The following is a 20,720-nucleotide window of genomic DNA, read 5'->3' on the forward strand; positions in this document are numbered from 1 at the left end:
CTGGGAGCTGTGAGGAGATGCTGGGAGCTAAACTCACTTCACTGCCAGGTGTTGGATCATGCAGCTTGCTCAGTCCTTTTCCAGTAACACCGAGGGCTGGGATTCCATGAAATGAACCAGTTGTCACATGCCATTCCGGAGGAGACGGAAACAAAAAAATCAAGACATAATCTGACCTTGAGAAAGCAGCTGGGCAAAGCTCCTCTGGTCCATCCAGGAGTATCTTTGGCTGTCCATTGGGAAGACAGCTTGGGAACTGCTTACTGGCACTTTGCCAACCCCTGGGCAAAGGAGATGCCATTCCCATCTGCTGGGTTGGACACATGGAAGCTGCTGGATGTCCCTCATGTACGCAGCAAATGTACTGTGTGTGCTTCTGCATGAAACACGTTCTGTTTGTGGCAGTGCCAGGCCAATCTCCAGCTGCTCGCCCAGAGAAAATGCACATTTCTTCATGTCAACCTGCAGGGACAGGTTTTTCTTGGGAAATGATAATCAAAGACATGAGGGTCCTTCCTGAGTCTCACATGAGGGCCCACTGGGAGTTTCCGGTCTTCAGGTAAATGGTAATCTAGAAAAAGGAAAACACTTTCTAAGTGCTTTACCTTGCTGGGAGCTATTAGCGGAGTGGAAAGTTAAGTTTATCAAAACCCAAATGTCTATTCTCATGTGTTACTTTCACATCCAAAGTCAGACTAAGAAATCGAGTCAATATTAGATGTTTGCTTAACCAGCTTAGCCTCTGAATACAAAGGCCACACTTTCCTATTATGAAAATTTTGTAAGATTAAACCCCCTTTGATTTCTGAGGAACTACTTATGTGTTGTGTCCCTGGATGGGATCCTGTGAAATTACACTCCATGTACACAAGAACCACCAAACCTATTCAAACTAATCACACAATAGGAGAGTTTTCCTATTCATTTTGGTTTTACTGTTGCTCTTGGTTATCATCTGGGTTCTCCTCCAATGGGATTTACACACTCACCTTTCACACAGCGACTGTACAAATACCAGAGCTCCAACAGCCAACAACAAAATCCAAACATATTAAGTCTTTTGTACTTTCAAATATATCCTTCCCTGGTGGATGACATTTCATTTAAGAGAGGCTCAGCAAAATTGTACAGATGATTATTTATGTCTGTGTAAACATCAGATCCATTCTAAGGAATACTCAAAGGCCACAACAACATGAGCTGTTTCTGAGAATCCAGGTCACATTCATGTTTCCTCTGAAAGCAGCAACAACTTAAGCAAAGACCAGTTTTACTTGACATTATTTTCAGAGAACTGCTAATTTGTGATTCATTGTAAACTCAGAGCCTCAAAATGCTTCATAATCTAAAGAACCTTCCATTGAGGCAGATTCATTTATTGAAGAGAACCAAGAGAGAAAATACACTCACGATCAGCCTGATCTGTCTCAAGTGCTGGATGGATGTTCTGCTGTGCCAATGGGTTTGAGGGGTTTTACAGCAGATGCTGAAGAAGTCCAGAAAATGCCAACATCATTCCACAGTGGTACCTTGGGAATGCAAGTTGGCATCCTTTTGTTTTTCTTTTCATATGAAGTTACTACCTTCACACAAGATTCAAAGCCCAAAGCAAATGAAACCGTATGATATAAACATGCCAGAAAAACCTGCAAGCTCAAGAAGGCTGAACCAGTGATTTCTGAGCTGGAAGCAAACACGTTGCACTGCCTCCATCCCTCAGAGAGTAAGTGCTAGGAGCAGTGATTTATCTCTGTTCATCCCATGCTGGTTTATATGCAGGTGGAATAGAATGACTACACTTGGTGTCCAGATAAACTTTGGATCTTAGATATCAAAAAAGATTTTAAAGCAAGTGTTTTTATCTTGCTTTTTGAGAAAAAAAAGGAAAGAAAAAAAATGAGGAGAAGGTTTTGCTGCTAAGTGTCTTCCAGTTTCAAGCATGAGAAGTCTTCAGAAAACTGCAGTTTAAGAGTATCAGACAGATGGTGATTATCAGAGAGCACAGGTGAGGACGGTCAAAATGAGCTATTGAGCACATAGTTTGGGAATGTATAAACCAGCTCTTGTGAATACAGACACAGATATTCCAGATTAACACATCACATCTTTTTTTTTTTAACAGCTGAACTACTATGGGAAAAGGGGAAAAACAAGACTCAAGAGTCCCACTCCCTGGGGCTTCATTGAATTATTGAATGGTTTGGGCTGGAAGGGACCTTAAAGATCATCTTGTTCCAACCCCCTCCCAAGGCAGGGACACCTCCCACTATCCCAGGTTGCTCCAAGCCCTGTCCAGCCTGGCCTTGGACACTTCCAGGGATCCAGGAGCAGCCACAGCTTCTCTGGGCACCCTGTGCCAGGGCCTCACCACACTCACAGTTAAGAATGTATCCCTAATATCTAATCTAACCCTGCCCTCTGTCAGTGGGAAGCCATTCCACCTTACCCTGTCACTTCACGCCCATGTCCAAAGCACCTCTCCAGCTCTCCTGGAGCACCTTTAGGCACTGGAAGGGGCTCTAAGGTCTCCCTGGAGTCATCTGTTCTCCAGGCTGAACACCCCCAGCTCTCTCAGTCTGTACCCTGGAATATGGCTGCAGACAGAGAATCCAAACCTGCCCATCCTTTAGCCCCATGAAGTGCAGTGAGTGACACAGATCACTCCAGCACACAGCTCCTGCACATGTGGCACAAGAGGAGCACTCCTACATAATGCACATAAAAATTTCTCAGTGCCAGTGGTGGTGCTAGAATTTTCTGTATGAAAGCATAATCTGGCAGGTAAGCTCATAAAATGGAAATCTGAGAACTAGTCCTAGAACACATCTGTTTCCAGGGTACACATTAAACTTACAGGTACTTTCACATCTGACATAAATTAAAAGCCCTCTTTCAAAACCAAGTTGTGTTTTTATGTTTCTAAGTCTTCTAGAAGACAGCACTGTCAAATGGAGAGTTTCTCTTTGAATACCCACTGAATGGCTACTCCCCTCACTTCCAACAACACTGACCTCTTCAGGGTTTGTCTCCCTTACTGCCATCCAAGCCTGTGGACCTTCTCAGAAAAAAAGGGACACCCAAAGAGGGAAATGGCTTCCTATTTACCTTTGCTGCCTTTAGTTTTCTCTTCAAACCCTCCTTCTCACTCAGAGGACCAATTAGGTTGGAAAAGACCTCCAAGATGATCTAGTCCAATCTTTGACCACCTTGTGGCACCAAGTGTCCCGTTGAGTCATTTCATGAGCACCTCCAGGGATGGTGATTCCACACACTCCCTGGGCATCCCATTCCAATGCTTAACAACCTTTTCTATGAAGAAATTCTTCCTGAGGTCCAATTTGAACCTCCCCTGGTGCAGCTTGAGACTATGTCCTCTCATCCAGTTGCTGGTTGCCTGGGAGAAGTGACAGACCCTCATCTGGCTGCACCCTCCTGTCAGGGAGTTGCAGAGAGCAATAAAGTCTCTCCTGAGCCTCCTTTTTTCCAGGATAAACAACTCCAGCTCTCTCAGCCACTCCTCATAGAATTTAGCCTCCACAGCCGTCCCCAGCTCTGTTCCCTTCTCTGGACTCACTCCAGCACCTCAATGTCTTTCCTGAACTGGAGGACCCAGAACTGGACACAGGACTTGAGGTGTGGCCTCACCAGAGCTGAGTACAAGGAGAAAATCACTGCCCTGGTCCTGCTGGCCACACTACTGTTGTTACAAGCCATGATGCCACTGGCCTTCTTGACCACTTGGGCACAGCCAGCTCATGTTCAGCTGCTGTCACCAGCATCCCCTGGTCCTTTCCCACTGGGACACTTTCCAGCCACTTTGCCCCAGCCTGTAGCACTGCCTGGGGTTATTGTGGCTGAAGAGTAGGACCCAGCACTTGGGCTTGTTGAACCTCATTCTGTTGGCCTTGTACCATTGATCCAGCCTGTCCAGATCCTTCTGCAGATCCTTCCTACCTTCCAGCAGATTGACATTCCCAGCATACTTGATGTTATCCATGAACTTACTGAACGTTCACGTGATAAGATACGTAGTACAAATAAGTCCTATTCCAACAGGAATAAAAAAGGCCATGAGAAATATAAATATCAAGGCTACAGAGTGAGAATAACTCAACAGGAATACTAACCAGTAAAGCAATGACACATACATTCTATCTCAAACCAGAAAACTAGACCAAGACCTCCTCATGTCTTCTGAGTTATAAGGAAGGGATCCATCCTATTTGGCTTTTGTCATATGCCATGTAAGCATCTGCAGTCAATCTGGTCAATCTGGGCATTGTTAAACTCAATGCAGAGAAATAGGTCATGACCCTGAGACATTTGACCTGTATATACATATCAGTAACTATGTATCTCTGTGTGTGTATAAATAAATACATATTCACCTGCATATATTACATCATAATAAAACATTTATTACTATATATAGTATATATTTATTATATCTACTTAGGCAACAGGGTGAGATGAACTGCTCTCTAAAGGCTCTTGTTCCTCCCCACTGCCTGCCTCAGACACAGATACTTGCATTCAGCCAGGTGAAAACCATCTTACTGGGCTGAGCGTGGCTAAAAAGAGGCAGAAGAATATCCAGACCTCACAGATTCCCAATAATGTAAGGACACGTCAAGTATTGTGTGTGCTTGAGCCTGTCCTCAGCTGCCTTTGCACTGGGTTGTCTCATGCTCTGCAGCTACAAAAGGACCTGTCAAATTAATCAGCTGCCATGATCTGCAGCATCCTTGTCTGAGCTGGAGGAATGATGCAGGAACTGTTGTGGAAAGGAGTAATCCAAAATAACTGGGAAGAGGGGAGTGATGAGGAATGCATGTATATAGTGAACCGTAAGGGAGTCCAGTCACATTTTCAGCTGCAGTGCAGGGGGTGAACAGGTTTAATTTTGAAAGGGAACACTTTGAGAAGGGGAAAAGTAGGCCTACACTTGACCCACCGGGGTGGGGAAGAGGCAGGGGGACATCAGGTGTCCAGAAAAGCAGCTTTGTTTGTGGGGAGGGTGGGGTGTGGGCTGAAATGATGGTGGCACCATCTAATGTGCTTGGGACAGGGGTCCATATGTACTCCTGGTCGCTTGGGAGGGGCTGCAGTTGTATTAGAAATACACCTGCTGCATGGTAGGAGGAGGAGAATTGGGTTTGGGAAGCAGTTTCAGGCAGGGCTCTTTCCCCATCTGTCAGTGATAGGATGCCCTCCTCCTCCCAGCACTCTGTAGGTGGAAAGTCACACTGTCCTTGTAACAATTAAGCCATAACATCTTCTGCCTCCTTCACATTTTGGATTTGAGTGTCCAGGCTTTCTCCTCATTTGGCACTGCTGCTCTTGGAGTCGCTGGTACAATCTGGTTTCTTCTGTGGCAAGTCATTAATTCCATGAGTTTGCATCTGAATGCCACGATTCCCTGAGAAGTCTTCCCTACAATGGGAAAAAGACTTTACTACAGGTGGGAAGAAGCTGGTGTTCTATGGCTTCTTCTATATTTACTATGAGAAACAACAGAGTATTTTTTGCAGAAGACACCATTTAGGATCTCAGTTACTTTTATTTGTCAGTTACTATTTCATCTGGGATTGGCTATTTCACCATTTGTTCCAGCACAGAGCCAGTAAAATGTAGATCATTCTTGACACTTTTTCACCCAACCATTTTCAGAAATCCTACAATGGCCCAGGCAATCTGAACCATAGTTGACCATCTTCAGTAAAGCATATTTCAAAGTACTGTTTACATTTTATATGGCTTTGTCTAGTCATGAATTGACAAAAATCCACTTCCGATGTGATTTCATGAGGTCCTCCCTTCTCACTTTTCAAGAAAAAACCCCATTCAGCTAAGAAGTATCAGTAATTAGTAAGGAACATGAAGAGAAATGAGGACAAAGATTAGCAAAGAGAGAGGAGAAGAGGAGAATCCCCAAATGTCAGATAGGGACATCCTGGCTTAACTAGGCTGGGGATCCTGTGAACAGGAATAGCCTTGGTGCACCTCAGTGTAGTAACAGAAACAGGGAGGAGGCCAGACTGAAATAAATCTGAAGTACAAAGTTGTTATGACACAGTTCTGAAATCAGGGGGATGAAGGAAACAGAATTACGTGGTTGTGGTGGCAGATGCTCCCCCAGACTTCCCACAGTTTGACCAGAGAGAAAAAGACTGATTGCATAATCTATCTGAAACAACATATTTGCATAATTAACCTTAAATTTCCCACAGAATTAACCTCCTACTCATTATTTGAACTGCCATTCTCAGTTCCACAATGGCTGGGACAAAGAATTTGTCCAGCTTTTTAGAATTATAGAATCACAGAATGATTTGGGTTGGAAGGCACCTTAAAGCCCATCTTGTTCCACCTCCCTGCCATGGGAAGGGACACGTTTCACTAGACCCCAGGTTGCTCCAAGCCCCATCCAACCTGGCCCTGGGCACCTCCAGGGATGAGGAATTCATAACCTCTCTGGGCAACGTGTTCTGAGATTTTTTTATTTCATAAGCTCTGATTCCTCCTTTTCTTGTGCCAGTATTTAACAGCTGAATCAGACAATCCCAAAATCCTGGGTCATATTTAACACCAAAGAAGCTGTCCAGAAATCTAAGCAGTGCAAGAGGGAGAGGCTGATCCAGCTGATAACTCTTCCACCTCTAGGGATTTTTTGGTTAGATTTCCCATTTTCCTCGTTGTGTCCCACTTACCTTATTGTCTGCTTGGTGAGTCACACCAAGACAGTGGGAATGATAAGCAGAACAAACCAGATAGCTGTAAAACCAGAAAATCAATATGGTTAGCACTTGGAGTTATCTTATTTATTGCATTTACGCCAGCTGGGAGAAACACACAAGATCAGGGATAGGGCCTCATCTTGCCCCTGTGCCCAGAGGCAGGAATTTTTCCATGTTTCCCCATTGCTTCCAGGACCCAGACAGAGGGGACTTGGGCAATGGAGAGAGATTGACCACAGCCAAATAACCAGGGACTACTGATGTTGTGGTCTCTGGTTTGCAAAACTCCTCCTTTCCTTCCTTCATCTCACTCCATTATTCCTCCTCATCATAATGTGCACTACAGTTTTCGACAGACTCCAGCTGGAATCAAGAGCCCTTGTGCAAAGGCTTGAGCATATGCACAGTAAGACACAATTTCTATTTCATCAGCTAATGGCTGAGTGGAAGATGGGGAAGGGAGAGAAGAAAATCACTTCAGACTGATCTAAATGCACTGCTTTAGCTGGGAAGTAATGTTCTATTTGCCCATCTTTTTTTATTCATTTGAAAATGAGAAAAAAACAGCATTTAAATATTTACTTTTTTTCCCCCTGCTTTTTTCCAGTTGAAGTGGTTCAATGAATTCACAGAAAGTCTCAGAGAAGAATCTGAAAATGGCTCCATTTAAAAAACAGGCTTTTGGTTGATCCGTTTTCTTTTACATTTACATTACATTTACATGAGTCTTTGAAAGTTTCTTTATAAAAGCTTAAGTGCTTAAACAATCAGTTTATACTGTCTTCACTAACTTCTCACACAATACATATATATAGATGTGTCTTGCAGCATATTTAGTAGCTCTTCTGACAGAAATGGATCTCTTTGGAATAGAACAACAAACTGAAAGACCAAGTAAGTGCTCTGGGTGATGGAGTGAAGTTTTTAAGAAAATGGCATACCTGTCACTGGCAGTGTCCTCGATGAGGAAGAGAAAGTGGACAGAAGAGTGAAACCTATGAAGAGAGAGAAATTCTTGATTTTTGTATCAATTCTCTCTTCAGATGAAGAACACCAGAGCAGTGATGAGGACAGAGGCAGGCAAAGAGTCAGCTTGTTCCAGCACCAAGGCAGTGCCAAGGGTAGAGTCTGACAGCTCTCCCTCTGCACAGAATGCTTAAAAATTGCCATGTTTGTTTCTTGGCCATCAGTAGATCTTTCCAGCCTAGATATCAACACATGTGCTGATCTGATACCTGTTAATGGTGGGCATGAAGCGAACTGGAATGGGATCCATCAAGATCTTTACTTCATATGAGACTGGAAGGATGACTTTCAAGGTGCCAAGTTAGGATTTGGAAACATGGTTTCAGCCAGGACCTGTTTTTGCCCAGAAATATAAGCCAAAACTTCCCTGGTGCAAGAAATTAATTGAAGTTCTCTCTTATCCTGAAAAGGAAGCTCTGAACTTGCCCCAGTATGAGATATGGACAGATTTTTCACAAGATGTCCTGTAATAGAAGTTTCTTGATAAATTTCTTTGTGCTGAATGCTGAAGGAGAACTGAGAAAGGGGAGTATATTCCTTATTCAACCTCATTATAGACATCACATCATAACCAAGACAAAGGCAACACTTTAGGGGAATAAATATTTGGTGCTCTAATTGCCAGGACATGATCTTGCTCAGGTTTGAGAGCATTTTGCAGGAAACTGGAATTATTGTTCTGCTGAATTAAAGGCCAAGGGGTTTTTTTCATTGCCCAGTCTCATGTTTTTCACAATCCTAGTTTAAAAATTTTAAGATATTTGTAATTTTAAAATACTTGTAATTTCAAAAGGCTGTGTTATTTTCTGGGGTTGGTTTGTTGGTGAGTTATTTCCATCACAGCAAGAAGTTCCTTCATCCTGATAGCACCAAGTGATATTTTCAATGGAAAAAAGTCTGGTGTTGTGATGGAAGAGGAAAGACCAGACAACAAATTGTGATTACCGTACCTGGAACACTCTGAACCAGGCACCACAGGGAAACAGATCTATGAAATAGGAGAGAAAGTCCTGGGTTGATGCTGAAACAGGGTGTGCAGTGGTCTGGTAAGGTCACAAGGGCCAGAATGCTCCTCACCCACTGTTACACAGATGTGGCCTCTGAGGTAGTCACCGAGGCTCAGCTGTAGGCACTGGGCAGAAACAAGGCTTCACAGGGCTCATTTCATCTCAAATAGGTGTAAAATAGAGCAGCTGACAGAGCACCATCAACACCTATTCCCTCTGTTGGTTTTAGAGCCAGCCCAGCTCAGATGTGGCCATCTGTGCAGTAGACATCTACACTTCTGCATGATTAATTTCCTCTTAAAGGAAGTACTGGTGAAAAGCTTTTTTTTTCCAGTCTGTTGGTAGGAAAAATCCTCTCATACTGTCCTTGCATTGGCTTCCACCTCTTTAAATTTCATCCCATTGCACTTCACTGCCTCAGAGGAGGTTGGAAGGGTACTGGAAGCCTGAGGACTGCAAAGGGTGTGGACAGCTGGGTCTGTCCACCTTGTAGCAGGGCATCTTACCCCCCACAAGAGCTTATCCACTGTTTGTTAGCCTGTCAGATAAACAGGACAAGCTGTCTTGTAGTGAGTTATTTTGGCCACATGGAGTTAACACTGGTCTGGCATCCCCCAGCTGCCAATAAACATCCTACTTTTGAAGATCTGACAAGAAAGGCTGAAATCTGTACATGCTCCTGGAAACGTGTAGAGTTTCTCCTGTGAGTAGGGATATCTATTTCACAGTTACTTCCTAAGGGATTAAGTGAAGGAATCTGTGTAGATTATCCTCATTTTAGTGGTAAATTACATTTGACTCCTAATCAATACTATTTCTTTTGCTGGCTTGAATATAGGTACCTTGATCCAGTGCACTGTTTTATGTTATGCTATAATCTACTAGTAGTTCTTTAAGTTTTATACTCCGTAGTGAGTAAATCTGATTAAGATCTTTCATCTGTTATCTCCTGTCTGTTCATTTGTCTTAATAAATATTCATTTTAATATAAATACATCTGATTTGTCATCAATAAAACTTGCAGAACGAAGTGATTCCTTAAACTGTTGCCAAAATCTGAGGCTAAGGAAAGATTTATCATCATTTAAACCCCTTTCTGTGAAGGCATTTAAATACACAAGGGAGTTCTTTCTTCCCCTCAGAGTCAGCAGCAGGGCTTCTTTAGTAAACTTTTTTGAAGCTCCCACTCTCCCCACAACAGTTGTGGGGTCTGGACCCCCCGATGAGCAGGTAATGACACTGATGTGGCGTAATCACAACCATCTTACCTGGCCCAATGGTCTGTGGTGGCCACTGGTTGCTGTCATTGGTGCATCTCATATCAAGAGGTGTCCAGATGATTTTGCCATTCACCTTCTTGCACGTCCTGCTGCCAAAGGTGGGGGGTCTCTTATCATAACCTGCTTGGCATCTGAAATGTAAGACTTGTCCCACGTAATGCTGTGGATGCAGCCTTATGGAGGCATGTGGAACCGTCTTGGGAGGACCACAGAAATCTGTGGGAGCACAAGGCAGCACACAGTTAAAGCAGACAGATTTTGCATACTGCTTTTGTTCTTGAAAATCTTGTGCTCTTAGAAAATACAGACAAGCAGGATATACCAAGCCTTTCTAATTCTTGGTCAGGACATAAAATACTCATCTGCTTACACCATATCACTTGTTCAGCCAAGATATTACAGCAATTGTTTCTTTCCCTCTGTCTGCAAAACAATTAAATATTACTCACCATTTTCACACCACACCATGGAAATCAGCAGGAGAAGTGTTACAGTATTGAATGAGTTCTTATTTACCTTTTTGCTTGAACTCTGAAAGTTCTTCTTGCTTCTGGGGTGCAGGGCTCCTTGGTTCTCTTTCTGACTTCTGTGTAAGTTCTAACTCCGTCATGGGAGCCATTGATGAAAAATTTTTCTTAACTGTGGAGAAGTTACAATTGCTGAGTTACAGCAAGACAAATATCAGAACAAAGCCAGAACACTCAAACTTTTGGAGGTGGGATAGAACTGTTTCAAGTTTTAACTTAGAGAGATAAGCATGAAAGATCTTTTGTTAATGCCCAGTTGTGTTTTATACCAAGTAACACATTGGAAAAACACCTCTATGTATAGAAAAAAGACAATGCTCACTCACCAAGGCATTTAAATTCCCCGTATTTCCAAACAGCACCCTGCTGTTCACTCTTACACTGAATTCCTGGGTATGAACCACGTTCTCTGTAATAGCCAGGGTGGCACTCATAGTACAGTTTGGTCTGTAGTGGATACATTTCAGCAGTAACATCAACAAATTCAGTTGTTGGAAGACGTGGGCACATCTCTGCAAATAGAAAGCCTGAGAATCAGGACAGCCTGGAATTCTACTTTATGCATCAAGAACTTCCCCATTCTCAATACCAGACATGTCCAGCAGATGGGCAACATGAAACACTATCAATATTTTCTTAATGAAGCTGTGCACACTCATTTTGGAGAGCAGCCGCCTGCACCAGAGTGTGCTGCCCTGAGTCTATGGAATGAGGCACAATAGGCAAAAGCAAGCAATTAAAAGTTGCAATCATCTACAAGCAAAGATTTGGAATGGGCGTAGACTCAGTTCTGTCTGAGGACACCAAAGAGCAGCTTACTGTGAAGTAAGTTTGTAAACCTAAATATATCTTGTTCCAAAACAAGGACGTGAAGTGTCGTGTCATCAGCAAATCATATCTAAATATACTTCTCAATCAGTTGGAATGAATTAAGTTAGATCATTTCAGTGCACTTGAAAAGCCTGATCAAGCTGAGCTGGAGACCTAGAAGTTGATAAAGGCACGACTTAATGATTATTTAAGGCCTAAAGGCTGTGAAATTAAAAGATCAGTCTGGTTGCACCAGGGCTGGCATTCTGGATCTTTGGGTGCATGAACCATGGTCCTTTATGCTTATGCACAACAGTAACAGCTTTTAGGATTGAAATTTCTTAGTCACCATATCCTCACATTTTCTGCAGCCATAATTAATGCAGCCTTAGCAACCAGCAGGAATGACTGCGAAAGGCCCTTGGGTCCCTGACAGCTGTTCATCATTTGGAGTCTGCCCTTGACTCCCAAAGTGCCTTCTCCTTGAAAGACCAACAGCGACTCAACCAGTGACTCCCAGCCCCAGCCCTGCAATGCCCTTTTCTTTCATTTCCTCACTTTGCTATTTTCTGCCCTTTTTACTTTACATTGTCGTGCTGTTTAGTAAAAGTCACAAAGTTTGAAGAAGGCAACAATGAAAAAGTATGTGAGCATAGTTTAACAGCTAATCTGCATAAGGGTTGTTTTAATCCCCTTGTACCTTTGTGTTATCAAAGGATTTGCCTTGTAAACTACATCAGACTGTGGCTTTGAGAGAAGTGACTGCACCCGAAATAGTTAACCACATGTTTTACCACAGACTGTCAGGGTGATTAAAAAGTTATCAGATCAGCAGCAAGCTGAGATCATGTACTCGCACTTTCCCTGAAAGCTAAAAGCTTGTTTCCCTCAAGACTTCAAAAGCCTCTTTGAAGCAGATTGCAGATCCGAATCTCAGCACAAGGCACTCAAACCTACAACTCATTAGTCTCTTCTTAAGAAAACCCACAACATTTAACCTACTCATCATAAAGGGGAAGCATTCTTTTAATTGATGATTAAATGTTGGGTTCTTCTGAACCTGCACACATCAGACAGAGATTGTGCAGAAATGGTGCACTTGGGACATGGTGAACATCCACATTGCAGCTGGATCACACACAACCTTCCTCGGATCCAGCCTTTTATTTTCATCCACATTGCTCAAATTCTTGTCTTCTCACATCTAAATAACTGCAGTATCTTCTTTGGCCTTTACAACCATATTCCTTTCCCTGATCCACAAAGAATTTTGAAAGATGACTTTCCCAGGTCTTGTTGTGACCTTCTGCCTGCCTCCCTTTAACTTTTAATGGCTTCATTGTCACATCAAATATTTTGCTTCCATTTTCAAGAACTTTCTCCTTAGTAACCATTCATAACCCTTCAAAACACTGGCTTCTCCTCCCACACTAGAGCTCCTCACCAATGTGTTTGATATCAAAGTCATTGGCTTTTGGGTTTATTGTACCAGTCCTCATACTGGTGAGGAGCCGTGCATGAATATGGATATTGCAAGATACCCTTCACTATGATTACTCTTAATTGTCTCAAAATATCTTATATACCTTCAGAAGTGCTTCTCTTTATTTGGTTTTTACTCATCTTTCTAGAAAAAGTAGGCACTCAGCATGTAACCCATGCACCGTCCTGCCAGGGAGTTGTAGGGAGTGAAAAGGTCCTTCCTGAGCCTGCTTTTCTCCAGGCTGAGCCCCCCCAGATCCCATCAGACTTGTGCTCCAGACCCTTCCCCAGCTCCACTGCCCTTCTCTGGACATGTTCCAGCACCTCCATGTCTTCTTCAGTTTCATGTCATGGGACCTCCTGGAATAATGTGGGAAGACTGCAGAGAGGATGCAGACCTGGCAAGGTCTGGACAGTACTGACCTCGGGAGTGAATCGTGCCTAAAACTTCATTCCATCTCTGTGCCCAAGGAAACTGCATGGTTTGCCCCTAAAAAATCAACATCATTGTTGCATGAGTGGTAAAAGAGCCAAGGGATGGGAAGAAGCCAGGGAATAGGGAATGGCAGGGTAGGTATGCTCCTTCATTAGATTTCTGACTTTTTACATTTTTAGCAAAGAATAGCTTTGCTTTTTTTTCTTTTAAATTTTGCTTTTTTGTTTTGTTTCTTTTTTTGGTGGGTTTTTGTTTGTTTGTTTTTTGGTTTGGTCTGGGGTTTTTTTTTCCTGTTTTGCTGTTTTGTTGGGAATTGGTCAATCAATTTGAGTTCACCTGACATGAAAATAATAATCTTTAAAAAGGCCAGCACATCTGGGCATAACACAGGCTGCCTCACAGCCTGTGGTGGCTCAATTTTGCACAGCCCAGATTTCCCTCGATTCTGCATCCCTCCATAGCTGCTCCAGGGTTGCACTCCTGCTATTATTTGTTGAAAATATTGCCCTCACACTGCCTTGAGATCTCAAGGTTTTGTTTGCCTCTTCATTTTCCCTTCCCACATATTCCAATTTTTCATCCCCATGACAAGGTGTTGTGTGCCACTATTTCCTTCTCTTTCTATCCTGATGTCCACTGTTCTCTCTTTCCTTCATTCACAAAATTCATCAGCTCCTACCTACCATTCTCACTTCCCACACCCCAAAAGTGTCCTGGGACTCCATTTCTCTGCACTTAGAGGGGCCAGAGAGGTTGGTGTAATTGTGTTCATGGGGATTTTGCCCTTCTGTCAGCTGCAGAATTATGAGAACACATAGCTCTCCTAAGGCAGATGTGAATTTCTGTTTCTCCCCATATCAATGGATTTTTGGTGCCTATAGCATTTGTGGAAATTCTGGAGGTGGTTTCAATTATTATGATGGAGTGGATGGAGACAAACCCTTGGAATTAGAAGGAGACTTGTGAATTCAGACAATAGCCATGAAACATAAGAATTTAAAAGTAGTATTGTTTCTGCTGGAGTGCTCCCCAAATTAAGTTTGATAAGTTTTTTGAGACCTTCAAGCTCTGTCATCTGAGCCAACAGATATGTGTGAGCTAGGGTGTCTGATGCCATTTAAGATGTCTCAGGGCCTCTGGGATTTCCACATGAGCTGTCAGATACCACACAGGAGATATTGAGGGAAAGAAACCCAGCAGATAAATCAGCAGCAGTTCTTTTAGGTTTCTTCCCTCACGCTTCCCATTCAAATACGTCACTCACCCAACCACAAAACTGCTCTTAGTGGGTGGTGGCAGTACAAGGCTTCATGAAACCCTCCTGCCTGTTTCTCTTCCGTGTCTGAGTTGGCAGAGCAGTGTTAGATGAGGCATCAGAACAACACCTTTAGTCCACAAGAAGTGAGTGGGGAAAATTTGTAACAGGTATTTTTAGTGCTAGGTAAAACACAGACGGTGAGTCACACCACAATAACCTAAACTCAGAACTTCCTCTATCACATGGCCATGTGTCACCAGTGCTGACATTATTCTTATGTCGAGTTAAAACAGCAAGGTGCAAAAATAGGACGATTTTCCCCTTACTACAAAGGCAGTAAAATGGGATTGGTAGAAGCTGGATGTTCTGAAGACTTGGGCAGAAGCAGTGGAAGAAACCAGGCACTGCACACACCTGCCCAGTTCAGAGATGAAGAGCACCTCTCCCCAGAGACACCAACAAATCAAACCAGGCCAAAATGAAGATATTTCCCCAGCTGTGCCTGAAAAGCTAAATCAGCCCTGGGGATTTATGTGCTGTGTGAAACTGTGCTCTCTGAATGGTGCAGTCTCCTGAAGATGAAACTGATACAGGCAAAGCGAAGGAGTTGATACCAACAACAGGACTGAAATGGTAATGAACTTTTTCTAACTTTAAAACTTATTCCCAAAGGATCCTTTAACAAGCAAGCCTCAGCTCTGCAGGATTTTTTCCCCTCCTATTAAAATCATCATTTATTGCTTATGTGGATTTGCAAGATGGGAAGAGATCCCAGCTGTGGAGTTGGGGTACAGACCCCAACTTTACTGTAATTTGCCGGTGAGATTTTTAATTTAGCTGTACCTTAGATTATAGAGAGATTATCTTAAAATATATTTTGAGTAGTAGTGAGTCTGCAGAGTAAGTGACAGAAATACAGTGGAGATGAAATGACCAGGCACAAGTTTTAATACGAACAGCAATGAAGGAGAGATCAGCCTTACAGGGCAGGAGGTGGGTTTGAATATTCCCAGCAGTGGAGAAGAGGAATGTCCTGTTCTAAGGATTTGGCAGTTCAGTGCCTGCTGAGTTTTCTGTACCAGAAAATGTCTCTGTTGGAAAGACAATGTAAAATAAACTGGAATATGAACTGGCAGGAGCTCTAGGACCATAGAAAACTGGGTTTGGGAGAAATGCACTTCTCTTATCTCTTGGCTTAATCCTGCTGACCAGCTATTTGCCATTGACCAAGGCAGTAGAATCTAATGCAAAAAAATTCCATATACAGCAAGGCTAAACTTGGTTGGACAGTGGACTAAGCTTTCTCATGCTAAGCATAATTTAGCCTCTGGCATGTGCCTTCTTAGCTCCTTCTGTGAGAATTGGAACTGGGCAAACCTCTCTAGAGCACAGCAGACACCTAATTTACCTTCTCCAAAGCAAAGCTTAAATGTGCTTCTTTCTTTTTATCAGCTGCAGGGGTGGGAGAACGTTCTTCCATGCTCACGTTGATAATCAGAGTGGTTTACCTGATGCATTGATGGATCTCACACCTGCCCTAGCAGGGACGCCGGGCTGGGGACTTGGACTCAAAATGTGGAATCGGAAGTGGGAACATTAGGAAAGAGGGAGAGGGAGGAAAACTAGCCTGGGCACAGTGCACTGCATAGAAAGTGCACTAAGTGAAGAATGGGGAACGTTTGTTTTTGTTTCTGGGTGTTTATAACATCCTTGGTTCCGCGGTAAAGCCGCAGAGCTCAGATTCTCTACATGCAACCACGGCACATGGTTTTGTAGCAGAACAGAGCCAAGTCTTGAGAATATCATATGTGAAAGCCTTGTTTTGGTGTGTGACATTTTTGCTTAAAGAGATAACCTCAGTAACACACATGTCTTTGGTATTCTCATCTAAAAGGAAACAAAAAATTGTCTTTTTAAACAGCATCAGAGGGTTCAGATTCTTTCCTTTGTCTGGAACTTTCTCAGCCTTGCCTTTTGTAGGGCTGAAAGGGCAGTAGAGAATATCCTCTCTGAAATTAATTGAATGGTCTAACAAGTGTCTGTCCCAGTCTTGGGAAAGTGAAAAAAAAAAAAAAAAGGTCTAGTGGGGAAATTTCTATTTCAAATGTGGCCTAAGGACTCATCGCACCTGACTTAGGGACTTAGCATGGTCATGGAACTTTTCCCCCAAAAGTGTGATGGAAATTTTCTACACATGGCAAGAATTTTTCTGACCTCATCATGCATGAAATATTTTTCCACATAGAGAGGGTTATATATTCTTCGTGTGAGGGCTCACACTTTACAAATCAAGAACATCAAGAAAAAGCAGCAGGTGACAGAGTGCTGCTCCCCTGGCAGGGCTGAGGAATAGGGAGCCAAGTGAGGAAAGCCATGGAAGGACTTTGGAAATGTGACTTTTGGGGAAGTGTTGGAGGAGATGGAGCAAAGACTCAGTGAGCGACGTTGTTCCAAAATTCAGGACCAAGGTCAGGGAATGGAATCCGTGAGTAGAAAGTACGCGGAAGCTGGACTGTGAAGACAGCATTAATGCAACAGGGAAAACAGGGCAGACATAGCTGAACATCGAGGATGTAGGGGAACCAAAATAACAACGCTCTGAAGGCAACAGGGAACAAAGGCAGAAGCAGTGGCTTTCTAGAAGTAGATACAGAGTGGACTTTTTTCTGCAATAGAAGGAGAAAGGATATAACATCTCACCTCTGATGAGGTGGGAAAACAATTCGTCCAGCTGAAGATGCAGGTACTGCAGGATCTCTGTCTGTAATATCTGCTTTTCCTCAGCAGGATCACACTTTTAAAACATTTTTTAACATTTTTTAAATTTCAGCTGTATATTGAGCCCTTTGTTGCTGAGGGCCACTGTAGCTGAAAGTTTTATAAAGGTATTTGCTCTCTAGTTGACCTTAAAAGAATCACTTGTCCATGTTTGACAACTTTAATGTATTCTGCATTGCATTTCAAATCCATGGGAGCCAGCACTAATATGCAAGTATAATGGGAAAGAAATTCCTCTCATTTACATGACTGAGATCTGGTACCCATCTTGTGTGAATGAGATTCACTTGAATGAAATTCCTTCTTTTGTGAGTTTTAATCCTTTCCAGGTTTAACTTGCAAATCTACTCAGTGTATCCCTGTATGATGAACAGCAAGATGGAAAGGTTGTAGGAGCATAGCTTTTACCTCGTGTTTGACCCTCACTTCAGGCTTCACCCAGGCCTACAGCTTCTAGGCAGCTGTGCAGAATAAAGGAGATAAATGAGATGCTCCTCACAGGAAAATCAGCATTTCTCTTATTTTTAGTACTAAGGTGTGGTTTAATTTTTAGTAAATTAATAAATGATCATCCCATGCCTTAACTTCCCCAGTCCCCCAGGACTTTGCCCTCTCAAAACACTTTGAGAACCATCAGTGAAACTGTTCTGTAAAACAAAGGCTTTTTATTTTCTTTTTCCTCTAATTACATTTATTCCTGATAGTGCATTTTGCCAAACACCATCTGGGGCTGGATCTATTTACAAACCTAAACTTGCAGTGCTGGGATGAGCTGAAAAGACTGAGGCAAAATAATAAAAAAAGCACTGTATGTGCTGAGGCCTGGTTGGTTTTTGACCAGTTTGACCCAGCCTCTTTCCCTTTGCTTTGCTTATGTCTATTCCTAGGTCTCCTTGTTGATCCTCCCTTAAGGAATTAAAACCAACGGGTCTTACAGCCACAACACCTTGAGTGTGTCTATGATTAAAAACCCCTAAACTGGTCAAAGGTGGTGTTTCTATTTTAGCATATTATTTGCAGGAAGAAATTGCAAATATATATATAAATATTATCTTTAAACTTTGAGAGAGACCTTGAAAATAAGTACAGGAAGCTGAGGAAAGAAGAGCTTAGAAATACAGTAGAGAATGCAATACTAGGCATTTATTCATTCAGTGGTGAATAAAATCACATCGAATACCATAAAATGCAACTGCTCTGACACGGCTCGATTTTTTTTCCAAAAAACCAGAAAGATTTCTGATAAACGAGATCTGCCTGCAAGAAATTTCACAACATGTTCCAGGCACAGTAATATAGAAAGTGTGATCTGGGGGACCTGACTCATCCCAGAACTGATCCCACTGACACATCTCTGGCTGAGCATCTCACGGTGCTGCTCCTGCACACAGCACCAAGCGCTTCCTGTGGGCTCTGGCACCTCATCTGGCAGTGAAAATGCCCCATGCAGAAGAAGGTGCAGCATTTACTGGCAAAATAACGAGAATAAAATCACCTGGGGCTTCAACATTTGTGAAGGTCCTTCCTGCATTAATGAGTTTGGTCATTAGCAACACACTCTTCCCTTGAGATGGCCAGTCCCAAGGAAAATTCCCAGCCCTGCTCAAGATGATCCATCAGCAGTTACACAACCAGCATATCTGAGAGCCTGCCTTAGGCTGTGTCTGTTCATACCTCTCAGCCTGGACATCATCATCAGACACAGAAGGAAATATCACATTTATGGAGCACGGAAAATGGAAGATATTTTTCCCCCCCTTCGAACAAGGCAGTTTAAATTTAAATACACTAATGTATCACCAGACCATTTCTCAGTGCACACACTTGTCACAACAAATAAGCCAAATCTAAGCAGTGTCACCATTTATAAATGTGTCAAATTATGCTGAATTGGATTAGCTGTCTCCATTCACAGTTTATAGGCACTGCTGATTGAGAGCCATGGCTGAAAAAATATTTCATATCTATAGTACCCACAGCAAATTTGGATGGTATCTTTTAGCTAATAGCATTGCCATCAATTTTACCTACAGGGGTACTGGCATTTCGGTGTCTATTTTTATGTTTCCTAAAGTTACAAGCAAAATGGAAAAAGTAAATTCAAAGGGCTGCCTCAGGCTGCTTTGATCTTCCCACTGTTCCAGTGATGGGTTGGAGGATACATATATTAGTCAGACAAAAAATATCCTCTAAAGCTCTGGATTTTCTGCAGTTGACAGTTTGTGGGCACAAAACCCATTTCTCTAATTTCCTTAGAATAATAAATTCCTTAAGCTCCTTAACATTTTTCCTTTGCTGAAAGGAGTCAGGATGTTGTGAACACCCTCTAACAGCCACAAAAAACCCCAAATCATATTTTCCCTTCCCAAAAGGCAAAAAGAGTCCTTTACCTGGCTTGAGCGCCTTGATGAATCCAAACAAGAGCCACATCAAAAGCCACTTGAGTTCCATGGGACTTGTCCACATCTTTTCTCCGCAAGTCTGAGGATGAAGTTTCTCAGAAGTGATGAGCTGTTGCCAACCAAGCCAAAGAGCTGGTTACTGCCTGATGAGTCTGTCTGGGAGCGTCACCTACGTGTGCAGCGAGGGCTTTGGTCAGCAAATCATCGTTTTGCTGGCTCCACAGGAAAGAAGAAAGGCTGCTTTCTGTTCAGGTATTAGTCTTTTATCCAGGAAACCAAACTCAATGCTCGGTGTGGCAGAGCGTGCCTTCGTGTGTAGGAAGTGGTTTGACACATCAGAGCTCCTGGCTCCAGAGCTCTTTCCCGTTTCACTACAGCTGAGGTCAGTAGAAGTGGGGAGACTTTAACAGGTTTGTGCAGGTGGTCACCCCAAAATCTGTGGCTGGACAGGTATTAGAGAGGGACCATGGCTGTGGAATAAATGTCTGATGCATGACAATGGATCTCAGGCAACATCTGTGGGCTCTACCTGCAAAAAAAAAAAGGTTCCACAGCTTATCCTTTTGGCTTTTCAGGGGTCTTCTGTCAGTGATGATAAAGCCACACTGTATTTGGTTTTGATGGAAGCGTGTTTGCAGTTTCTCTGAATCCCAGCTGATCTTGTGAAGAATGGACAGCTTGATTTAAAAAAAAACCAAACCAAAACCATGAGGGTGAGGCTGTCAGGTTTGGAAAAGGTTCCCTTGTTTCTAAATTGTCTGAGTGTGACATGCTTCAGTGACATTCTTCCAAATGCCAGTGGAAAACTGGAAATTATCAAGGAAGTATCACACTTTATGTAGCTTTACTTCAGCCATTTCCACAGAAATTATTTCCTGTTAGTAACTAGAGAATTAATTGTGATAGACTATAGAAAAAACAGATTTAAACCATCTGTAGTATTCTATCATGATTATTACATGCTGGGCACTTATTTC

The 20,720-nt window shown here is 42.7% G+C and overlaps 1 protein-coding gene across 3 annotated transcripts; it reads right to left on the reverse strand.

The window, feature by feature from the left end:
* Window positions 1-4,397: 4,397 nt before the first annotated feature.
* LOC121676239 (interleukin-2 receptor subunit alpha-like) lies at window positions 4,398-20,020 on the reverse strand. Of its 3 annotated transcripts, none has more exons than XM_042052499.1 (7): window positions 19,732-20,018; window positions 10,904-11,089; window positions 10,567-10,689; window positions 10,039-10,266; window positions 7,679-7,732; window positions 6,711-6,774; window positions 4,398-5,433 (listed from the first exon to the last, which is right to left on the reverse strand). In XM_042052499.1, exons 1-6 carry the CDS (start codon window positions 19,805-19,807, stop codon window positions 6,731-6,733), a joined length of 711 nt encoding a protein of 236 aa, XP_041908433.1. In that variant the 5' UTR covers window positions 19,808-20,018; the 3' UTR covers window positions 4,398-5,433; window positions 6,711-6,730. The 3 variants fall into 3 exon arrangements, with proteins under 3 accessions (XP_041908433.1, XP_041908450.1, XP_041908441.1); XM_042052516.1 differs by lacking the exon at window positions 19,732-20,018 and adding an exon at window positions 13,293-13,456; XM_042052507.1 differs by lacking the exon at window positions 4,398-5,433 and adding an exon at window positions 5,441-6,187 and having other exon boundaries at window positions 19,732-20,020.
* Between the last annotated feature and the right edge of the window lie 700 nt (window positions 20,021-20,720).

Source organism: Corvus kubaryi, unplaced genomic scaffold, assembly GCF_017639235.1.
Source record: "Corvus kubaryi isolate FWS band 111438036 unplaced genomic scaffold, C.kubaryi_AGA036_p1.0 135, whole genome shotgun sequence".
Taxonomy (NCBI): Eukaryota; Metazoa; Chordata; class Aves; order Passeriformes; family Corvidae; genus Corvus; species Corvus kubaryi.

Bases quoted from the DNA above. Each gene is read 5' to 3' on its own strand.
- LOC121676239 (XM_042052499.1), bottom strand. From the start codon at position 19,807: ATGTGGACAAGTCCCATGGAACTCAAGTGGCTTTTGATGTGGCTCTTG. The intron at 11,090-19,731 runs GTAAAGGACTCT...TTCTATTTGCAG, and splicing joins CATCAAGGCGCTCAAGCCAG to AGATGTGCCCACGTCTTCCA. The intron at 7,733-10,038 runs GTAAGATGGTTG...CTCTCTTCATAG, and splicing joins ACCACAGACCATTGGGCCAG to GTTTCACTCTTCTGTCCACT.